At 39.1% G+C, this 11302-nt stretch overlaps 1 protein-coding gene across 1 annotated transcript; it reads right to left on the bottom strand.

The window, feature by feature from the left end:
- Positions 1-356: 356 nt before the first annotated feature.
- On the bottom strand, positions 357-8576 carry psma8 (proteasome 20S subunit alpha 8). The gene is made up of 7 exons (XM_017456581.3): positions 8371-8576; positions 5024-5150; positions 4661-4785; positions 3927-4049; positions 2667-2786; positions 2507-2569; positions 357-870 (listed from the first exon to the last, which is right to left on the bottom strand). The coding sequence occupies exons 1-7, from the start codon at positions 8470-8472 to the stop codon at positions 775-777; spliced, it is 756 nt and encodes a 251-aa protein (XP_017312070.1). The 5' UTR covers positions 8473-8576; the 3' UTR covers positions 357-774.
- Positions 8577-11302: the final 2726 nt, after the last annotated feature.

Below are 11302 nucleotides of genomic sequence, written 5' to 3'. Positions count from 1 at the left end.
GGCAACTAGTAGTAGAAGTTGACTTGGCACTTAAGTTATTTAATTATTGATTAAATCTTCAGACCGTCTCGAGAGGTCTTTGTCGTCTGTGTCTCGGTTTCCTACGCAAGATCAAAGGCAGGAGGAAGGAGAATGCTCTAGGTTTCCAGCCCACTCATGAGACATTAAATGTGGGATGACAAAGGCAGTTTCTCTCCTATTAATATTAATGTGTTCATGAATACTAAGACAGCAACTGTTAACATTATCTGATGCACGTTCCAGTAACAAGCAAGACGAGTGGTGCATGTGTGGTGTAGGTCGTGCTTTTACATGATATATGATGAAGATAATTCAAATATCATCCACTCAGAGAATACAAACCACAATACTTTATTTGGGCGAGTTAGTTTGAGCACATCCGTGCAAAATCTTCACTGTGATATGAAGCCAACAGCACAGTATCTAATTAGACATGAACAGAAATGAAATAACAGGGAAATGCTTTTATAAATGGCCATCACTGTATATGGAACTGGACTTCATCTATACAAGAAGCCTCTCGTTATAGACATTTTAAAAAGGCAGGTCAAACAAAAGTTCTGTATTGAAAGAGGATTTATTATTAATGTAATACTCCCAGTGAGGTTTTGAGGAATATTGATGGTGCATGTAACCAACAGTGGATGAGAAATGAAGCCAACATCAGGCAAACTGTGGACCAAGTGCTTGTGCCAATATAAAAAGAGGGAAAAAATAACGGCGTATTGAAGTTAGCTCGAGTGTGTCTATGACCTATGAAGACTTCTTCTGCTTCTTCTTCTCAGCTTCCTCCTCTTTCTCCTTTTCAATTTCGGCAACCAGTGTCTCGATCTCTTTGGACTCTAGGATCTGTTGAATATGGAGAGCAGAACAATGTTCAATAAGAATACATCACAAAAGTGAATAACCTGCCTGCAAGTGACAACTCTACAACAACTGCCAACTACCCAGGAGTAGTCACTTGTGTCAGTTTACAGGTGTGTTCCTTAGTGATGTTTTTACATAAAGAGGTGTGCAGGGGATACATTAACAAAGTTTATTCAAACCCTGCTGCTACAGCTACACCTCAGGCATGTGTTTGTTGAAGCAGTGCATGTAAAAAGCTCCACTGTGCTGCCCAGTTCCATGCTTTGCTTGCCTGAAAACTCTAACAAGGCTAAAAAGTAGTAGCTAACATTATGTAATCATGTGTAGTGTGCTGTAGACTGAAGACATTTGGGTTTGAGATCAAAAGATGAATATGAGAAGAGAGTTTAGAATTTCAGCTTTTATTTCCTGGTATTTATATGTAAATGTGTTAAACACCATAGAGCATAGCGCAGTTTGTATCAGAACACCAAATTTGTAGGCAAGCAAAAATATTGGAACATGTGACATAGGTGTTTCTTGTTACCCAGGTGTGTCCTGTTAGAATGATTGCTTAAACAATAAATAGCTCTGAACATCTACTCTTGGTTTCACCTGTGAAGGCTGCATTTGTTGTTAAAAAGGATTAGCCAACATGAAGATCAGAGAGCTGTCTATGGGAGAAAAGCAAGCCATTTTGATGCCGAGTAAAGAGGGAAAATCAATCAGAGGCATTGCACAAACATTAGGCATTGAGAACACAACAATTTGGAAAGTGCTGAAAAAGAAAGAAACCACTGGTGTACTGAGCAACAGACACCGAACGGGTCGGCCAAGGAAAACAACAGCAGCTGCTGACAGAAACATTGTGAGAGCTGTAAAGAAAAACCTAAAAACAAGAGTCAGTGACATCACCAACAACTCCACAGGGCAAAGGAGAAGGTAGAAATGGGAGACCCCCTGTCTAAACTCTCATCTCATCTCCATCTTTTGATCTCAAACCCTTGGTGTATAGCACACACAAATGAATTGACCTTGCCGTTCCGAGTTTTTGAGGGGACTGTATGTGTGACAAATAAAAGCCATGTTGTTCTCAAGAAAAAAAAAATCTGCCAATGTTTCAGCTATGAGTCGTGCTGTCCTCGTGTCACACACAAATGAAATTCGAGTCTGTCTTTATTTTCTCTCCCCAAAGTAATAAAAAAAAAATTAACCACAGCAAAAATACTAAAGTGTTCCAAATTTGGATTGCAATGATTTTAACACAGGGATTCAGAAAGAGATATAACTAAAGAGATCCAGAAAGAAAAATACTGCAATCTAAAATCTATTGTATTATCTACTTGTATTAAAAAGTGGAGGTTTAGATTAGCATTAAATTTAACGCACATGCTTGCTTCCAGATTTGCACACGATTAGTTGACCAACATCCAGATTTTAGTTTTTTTAGATGAACATACATTTGTTAGGATTATAATAGTTTCCGTATACCTTTTGCCAAATCAGTTAAAGGTAAATCTGAACGTGTGTAAATTTAACCAACAAGTGACGAAAGCCATGTTTAATATCCAGTAAAGCATTTAAATAAGCAGTGCAAACAACCATCACCATCAGAAGCAAGGAATGAAGAGCATATTACCTTGAGAGGCTGGTTTCTCCTGATCACAGCCAGCTCAATATTCTTTCCACCAGACTGGACAACCTAAATAGTATCATTCAAATTGCAATAAACACAATGAACAAATTTGATAATGTCTGGGGGAAAAAATATGTGCTTGTGTTTAGCATCTGTTTATTACCTCCAGTAAGGCTTTAATAGCCAGTTTGATGGCGTCATTGTCACTAGCGATGGCTTCTTCAGTGTAGTTCTTCTCGAGAAACTCCCGCACAGTTTTGGCACTGCGTCCAATCGCATTTGCCTAGCAACATGGTGAAGGAATTGAATGATATTTAATAACTATTGCCAAGATATAACCGTAATCAAACACCTGTGTAAATGGTAGCGTGGCTGGCTCAAGCATTGTGGACAAATGACATGAGATTTGAATCGGGCCCTCTCCACTAGCATGACATTTTTCAGATGCGGTTAAAATCGTGGCTGAAGAAACTACAGCATTTGTCTGTTTTGCAGAACATTTTAGCAGCTTGATTAATGCAATGATCTCAGATGCAGTAGGATGTTTGCTGGAGTAATAGCAATAGTTTCTAATTATTTTAAATAATTCATCATACAAAAACAATACAAACTCTTTGCAGATACAACAAGATCAAATGTGTGCATGCCACTTGATAAAAATGAAATGGTGTATCATTCAACTTCTGTTTTTGTTCCAAAAATGCTCTGATTTCATCTCATCCGATGACAGAAGTCCTTTGCAGGAGCTAGGTGCTAACGTTTGTGGTTAGATGAACAGGCACACCATCCTATATGTTTGTTGACATAGAGGTGGCTTCTTTTTTGAAACAGTGACTTCTTGATTTATGAAGGTCAACACACTTGTGTTTGTGTATTCTCTTCCCCATGTTAATGAATAACTTAAGGAATTTGGCTTCTGTGTCAATTCATATTTATACCCCAGTACAACAGGACGTCAAAGATGACCGCTTAAGAGTTCCTAAACATTAGGAAAAATAAAATAAAATAGTAATAGGAAAGTGTTCAGTTAGATTTTTTGTCATACATTCGCTAGGGATGCCAATAATTGTGGTATGTACTTTTGTTTAAAATATTTGTGATAAGGGTTTATTTTCTTAGAATAAATTCATTTCAATTAAAACGTTAGATTGAGATCGTATATTCGGTGTAAATGCCGCAGTGTATAATATATCTGCTAGGGCGAGTGAAATGAAAACCTTAAGACTGAGACACGAATTAGAATTGAATCTATTTTTTTCTAGAGGAATCCAAACTCTTGTTAAGCGCTAGGACACTTGCATTACATCAACTGAAGATTACGTAGCGAAATGATACGTGGTGCGACACCTATCACTTATCATTTATTTAGCAGCGCGTCACTTATTAGGTGGAGCCAGCTCTGATGGTAGTCTGACACTCTTACCTTCCACGCATGGTACGTTCCCGAAGGGTCTGTCTGATACAGACGTGGAGTCCCGTCATAGTCAAAACCCACAATTAGGGCGGAGATGCCAAATGGCCGCCTTCCATTGCTCTGGGTGTAACGCTAGTGAAAAATAAAGAGACTGTGTTAATATGACAGTTAAATGAAAAGCTCCAAGTGGAAACAGTTTGGATTTTGTCATATAAGCAAATCACTTCCTGATATTGATGTAATATTTATGTTACATTTGGCGGACACCCTTATCCAGAGCGACTTACATTTATCTCATTTATACAACTGAGCAGTTAAGGGTTAAGGGCCTTGCTCAAGGGCACAGCAGTGCTGGGATTTGAACTCATGACCTTCTGATCAGAAGTTCACTCAGTGGTTCAAATTATCACTACCACTCACTGATTGAAATTTAAATTTCGCATAAATTTTAGACCTAATTAACAGGATTATATTCAAATACTAAAAATAAGTGAAACTCAAACGTATTTTGTAAAGGTGCTTGACATATTACACAGACAATAACATACTGCATGTGTGCAAAAATGAGGCAGAGCAAGAGCACATATACTGGTGTGTTTGTGTTGCTTGTCCAGAATGCGCGTTTTTTTTTTTTTTTTAACTTCTCTAAATCATTTATTAAATGGAACTTTTTGCCCTGCTGTGGGCCACCTAACTCCCTCTCATTCGACTCGTCAGTTAGTTCAGTATCCAAGAACCAGTACCTGTTTAAGCGTAGCAATATAACGCGTGATGTATTCTACAGTAACAGGGTCCTCTACTGTAAGTCTGTGACTCTGGCACTCCACTCTTGCTCTGTTAATGACAATCCTTGCATCAGCCGTGAGACCTGTAAAGGAACAAATCATGCACGTCTGGTTTTCAGATATTACATTCCCCTTCAAGCTCAACTCGTTGAAAAAAGATAAAATGTTCAGCTCCTTTAGACCCGAGTAATAATTGAAATATATCATGTAATAATATAACCTACAACAAACATGAGATCAGATCACACACATTGACACGTGCAAACGCAGTGCTGGGAAACAAGCAGGCTGGGGGAAAAATAAAAAAAGAAGTATGCTTACCTGCAAATGCCATACACACGTGCTCATCGAGGGCACAGATCTTCCTAACCGTTCTCTCCTCTTGCAGCTTGGCTACAGACTTTTTTTCTACACCCAGAACAACGATGTCTTTGCCCCGGATTCCAACCTGTACGAAGAAACCAAATAAAGGAGACCTTCAAGACAAACTGCAGGTTTGAGAAGAAAATAATATGGAAACAGCTCGCAGTCATGCCTGGGTTTCGTATACAACGCTGTACAGCGTACATACTCTCGCATCTCACGGTGCTGAAACTCTGGTTACAATCAACATCAATATGTGCTGCAAGTTAGACCTGCCAATAAAACCCATTCAGAAACATAACTCCAAATCGCAAATTGTATCCCCCAGTTTCAAGACCTACAAATATGAAGGATAAAGAAAAGCTGACAGAGCACGAAGACACAAGACATGGAAGATTAAAGACATGTACATTCTTCGCATCCAAGCTCATGTGAGTTCTTAAATCACCTTCTTACATTTATATACATTATATGGCCAAAGGGCATGTAGACACCTAACCATCACAATAATATGTGCTTGTTGAACGTCCCATTTCCAGATTCAGTCCAGTTTGCTGTTATAATAAGCCTCCACTCTTCTGGGAAGGCTTTCCACTAGATTTTGGAGCATGGCTGTGGGGACTTGTGTTCATTCAGCTACAAGAGCATTATTGAGGCCAGGCACTGTCAGGTGAGGAGGAGGTCTGGTGTGCAAATGGTGTTCCAGCTCATCCTAAAGGTGTTCAGTGGGGTTGAGGTCAGGGCTCTGTACAGGAGACTCAAGTTCTTCCACTCCAACCTTCTCAAACCTGTCTTCATGGAGCTGGCTTTGTGCACAGGGACATCTTAATTCCACTGAAATTATAATGCTACAGCATACAAAGACTTTCTATACAATTCTGTGCTTCCAACTTTGTGGCAACAGTTTGGAGAAGAACCGCATATTTACAGACACATTTATATAGCGCTTTTCTAGACACTCAAAAGAACTTTACATAGTATGGTGGGGGATCTCCTCAACCACCACTAGTGTGTAGCATCCACCTGGATGATGCAACGAGACGGCAGCTATAGTGTGCCAGAACACACCAGCTATTAGTGGAGAGGAAAGGAGAGTAATATAGCCAATTCAAAGATGGGGATTATTAGGGCCAGTGGGGGAATTTCGCCAGGACACCGGGGTTATACCCCTACTTTTTTACGATAAGTGTTCTGTGATTTTTTACTGACCACAGAATGTCAGGACCTCGGTTTAACGTCTTGCCCAAAAGACTGTGCTGTTTTTACAGTATAGTCTCCCCGTCACTATACTGGGGTATTAGGATCCACACAGACCACAGGGTGAGAGCGCCCCCTGCTGGCCTCACTAATAACACTTCCAGCAGAAACCTTAGTTTTCCCCCAGGAGGTCTCCCATCCAGGTGCTGGTCAGGCTCAACCCTGCTTAGCGTCAGTGGGAAACCAGGCGAGAACTGCAGGGAGATATGGCCCTGGTATTAGTGTTAATATCACTGCTATTCATTTTCACTCGTCGATCAGTACCTCAAACGAGTAGTGAACTAGTTGTCTTTTCTGTAGGAAAACAATACACACAAAGTGATATCAAAGTGAATCATACAGCATTATGACAAAAGATAAAAAATCTTTATGTAGTCTTACATAATGTGCAGTTGACTTGCTTCATCTCACCTAAAAGTATTACATTTACACTGCTTTTCCCCCACATGCATTTCTTTACCATCACAGCCTGACCTGTGAGTGCGTTAGTCTAATCCAGGGGTTCTCAAATCTGTCCTGGAGGACTCCCAGCACTGCACATTTTGTATGTCCCCCTTATCGGACACACCCAATCCAGGTCTTGCAGTCTGTATTAATAAGCTGATGAGTTCAATCAGGTGCTGGGGGTCCTCCAGGACAGGTCCGAGAAGCACTGCTCTAATCGACTAGTCTATGCAACCCCTCATACACAAAGAAAAACTTTATTCAGTATAATAAATCTTAAAAACACTGCATACAACTTTACTAAGTCCTGCTCTTTCCTAACTTCATCCTACTGTACTTTCAGAACCTAGGTTACTGGTGTAATTAGAATAGATAATATTTAATTGCCTTCACAGACTCGCAAAAATGCTGATATGGCTCAATGAGAAACTGGTTTTGACACATCTGTACTAGAGACACTTTCCACTGATGTTCTCCCTCTTTGATTGAGAAGTGTACCTGAGTAAAGTGCAGCTATGCTATAGGGACTGAGTACTTGATAAAATGCACACCAAGTGTAAAAGTAAGGCATAAAACACAATAGATTGTGTCTTCTAGGAAAATAACTGATTACAGGGTGGTGTGAAGTTGATTATTTTCCTCTTCGGCCATTTGTCAACTCTAGACTTTTTCCTACATTAATTAAGGACAACAAATTGTAGATTTTATTCATTTATAGCTACGTTTAATGTCGTGGAGACTACTACAGTTCTACTACTGTGTAACATCTGTACAATACAAGGCCATGGGAATGAGCTGCAGCTGGAACTAAAGTTTGCCATGCTGAAGAAAGAAAACACACAATATAAACCATCACAGAAATTCTAATGGTTTCCACTACAGATACCATTACAAACCAGCTGTTAACCATTAAAACCATTAGAAAATGGATTCGATTACATAGTAGGGTCTATAAAGGACATAGCTATCCAGTTAATGGCATGAACTAGACATAACACCACCAGTAGAAGGCAATAAATTACCAATAGAGACCCAGAGGGACCATTACAGTTTCCATTAAAACCAATACAATTCCCATTATAAATTCTATGAGGGATTCTGTTGTATTTTTCAGCAGGTGAGCTGCAGTGTTCATAAACAGCAAAGGAGCAGGGTTAGTGTTATGTCGCCCTCTACAGGCGCGCTGTATATTACACAAAACTATTTATTGTTTTATAACGAAAATACATTATTAATATTAATAACTACAAAAGTAACATTATTACACTATAAAAGTGTTTGTGGAATTATATTATCTATTATAAAGTCTATAAATACGATAATCTATTCGGACTGTAACTTGGAGCTTGGCCTGTGACTTGGGACGCGAGAACATGCAAGTCACGATTAGCCGACTTCTCATTCAATGGCGCTAACGTTAGCCAAGTTAGCTCTGTCGCTAACTACTCATTATCATTACTTTGAAAATGTTACCACTTCTATATTTACTAGACAGCGGTGCAACAGAAGTGCTTCTGTGTACCTACAAAAGCGCAGTTATATTCAGGATATCTAAAGAGGTTAACCTCTAAGCTAAATACAGCTCGCGCGCATCAAACACTTACAGCCGTAGAGCCCTTCTTCACCGCTTCTTGAGCATATTCCACTTGAAAAAGGTGACCATCAGGAGAGAAAACAGTTATAGCTCGATCATATCTAGCTGCCATTTTTTTTGTGTAAACTAGATCAGAAACAGATATAAACGTTAGCTAAAACAGCACACACCAGCTTCCAGAACCAGCGTTTAGGATACAAGAATTTCAACACGCATGCGCGCCACAGCTAAAGCGTTGCATTCTGGGACTCCGAGTGTTGACGCGTCTACGGCGCCGCCATATTAGTGGAGGCGACTTCTCTGGTTAGATTAGCCACAGTGTATCAAAAGCAAGTTTCTGTAGAGTACATAATTGTACATAAAGTGAAGCAGACCTGTATTAAAGGAGCTCATTCCCACCGGTTAATTAGTTGTGATTGCAGTGTACATTTTTCATTCTGGGATCCTGTGACTACATTGTATTTTGTATTTGATATGGTACTGTGTGGTCCTGTAAATGACTACTGAAGAACAGGAGTTTTATAGTTCCATGTTGTTGATGTGTGTGTGTTCCCACCCCATCACAGGCCCTGAAACAGCCCTTGAGTAAAGCCATAATTCAAGTTATTTGAGCTTGTGAAGAAGCTCAAAGGCTCAGCACATGTTCCTATAACAAGTTTTGCTATAAAACTCTTACACAGTAGAAATATTACCCAACTGGGAAAAAAAGTTTGCATGTTCTCCCCATGCTGCAGGTGTTTCCTCCGGGTACTCCGGTTTCCTCCCCCAATCCAAAGACATGCATGGTAGGCTGTTTGGCATGTCCAAATTGTCTGCAGTGTATGAATGTGTGTGTAAATATATATGTGATTGTGCCCTGCGATGGATTGGCACCCCATCCAGGGTGTACCCCAACTTGTGTCCCATGCTCCCTGGAATAGGCTCCAAGGATAAGTGGTATAGAAAATGGATGGATGGATAATGGAAACTGTAATGATCCCTGTGGGTCTCTACTGGTAATTTGTTGCCTTCTATTGGTGGCATGTTATCTAGTGGATACCCTTAAGTATCAATAATGGTAATGGTTTTAATGGTTAGCTGAAGGCTTGTAATTATATTTGTAGTGGAAACCATTCGAATTTCTGTGATGGTTTCTATTGTTGTTGTTTTTTTGCAGCAGGGTAGGAATACGTGTCACAGTTACAAGAAGTTTGGACATCCATCCTTTTTTTTAAGTGTAATATATTTTATATTTTTTAGAAGTAAAGTGATGTCATTTCATGCCCTTTAACTTCAGTTGCTTGTAGTGAGTTTTAGATTTTTAAAAATCTGAATTCATTTGAATTTGCACACAATTATTATAATACTATATTATACTGCAAAGCTCTGGTTAGAACTGCTCAAACCATCTTAGAAGCAGTCTTCCCATCACTGTAGAACATTTACCATACCTGGGTCACCAGGAGAGCCCACAATATCATCATGAATAGAACCCACCCCTAACACAGCCTGTTTACACTCTGTGATGCTGCTAGTCTGTTTACTAGACTGTGATGCTGCTAGTGAGAATGCTCTCGATGGTAACCTTGTAAATCTTTTGTCACTAATAAGTTTTTCCATCATGGCTTTAAAGGTAGAAGCTACAGGAGTGTAAAATCCCGAACCACATGGCGAAGAAACAGTTTTTTAATCAGTAGCACATGCAAATGCCTCTGTTTAATTCTATGCACACACAAACACACACCTACCCACACACACACGCACACACACACACAGAAAACCATACTGCTGCATCCAGTATTCCGCAGCAAGTTGTACATTTGAACATTATTTTGCACAGTGCATTTTCCAACTGTTGCCTCTTTGCATATAACATCTTTACCACTGGTCTACTGCACTGTATGCATACAATTCAATGCCCAATGTCTCTTTATCTATACATGTTTACTACCAGTGTTTTTCTAATCTCGTAATTTTATCTATCTTTTTTAATTCTTTTATCTGGTTTATTTCAATTTCCTACTTGTATTATATGTATATTATACTTGTAATGTATAACATGAGCAGAAGGAAACAGATTAAGAATTTCATTGTATAGTGCCTAAACCTGCCTAAAACTGCTCCAGCATGACAAAACCCCTGTGCACAAAGACTGGGTTGATATGGAAGAACTCGAGTGTCCTGCACAGATCCCTGACTCCAACCCCACTGAACACCTTTGGGATGACTTATAAAGCTGACTACGCACCAGGCTTCCTCGCCTGACACCAGTGCCTGACCTCACTAATGCTCTTGTGGCTGAATGATCAGATCTCCAGAGCCACGCTCCAAAATCGAGTGGAAAGCCTTACCAGAAGTACGGTGCTTATTATAATAGCAAAAGGGGCCTGAATCTGGAATAGGATGTTCAAAAAGTGCATGAGATTGTCAAGTGTCCACATACTTTTGGCAATATAATGTTGTTTTTTGTATAGTGAATTTAAAATATAATAATAATAATAATAATAATAATAATAATAATAATAATAATAATAATCTTGTTAAATAAGTACATCAAATAGATTTGTATTCATGGAATGCTCTATGAACTGCCTTGTGCCAGAAAAAGAGAGGACATTGTGGTTTGTATGAACCATTAAGATTGTGATGGTAAATGGTTAATGGAAAACATTAGACCAATTCCCATGTGTGTCTTTTTATTCAGCAGGCACAGGATGAAGAATGGAGGCAGATACCCCTTAGAATATTATGAAATTAAAAAATATGTATTAAAAATAATAATAATAATTAAAAGCCTAGATGTTTCTTAAAGGCTTTTCATATCTTAAATGTTCTTATAAAGCATATACATATACACTCTGTTCACCTTGCGAAACGTCGTTGTTTTAGTAAGCCCTTTTTTTTTTTTTCATCTGAAGAGCTGTTAGCTGCTTTAGCCTACCGTACCATTAGGATTAAACGCG

The sequence above is a fragment of the Ictalurus punctatus genome, chromosome 25 (genome assembly GCF_001660625.3).
Source record: "Ictalurus punctatus breed USDA103 chromosome 25, Coco_2.0, whole genome shotgun sequence".
Lineage (NCBI taxonomy): Eukaryota > Metazoa > Chordata > Actinopteri > Siluriformes > Ictaluridae > Ictalurus > Ictalurus punctatus.
Note: the sequence above shows the minus strand (reverse complement) of the source record. Positions and strands in the feature narration are given on the sequence as shown.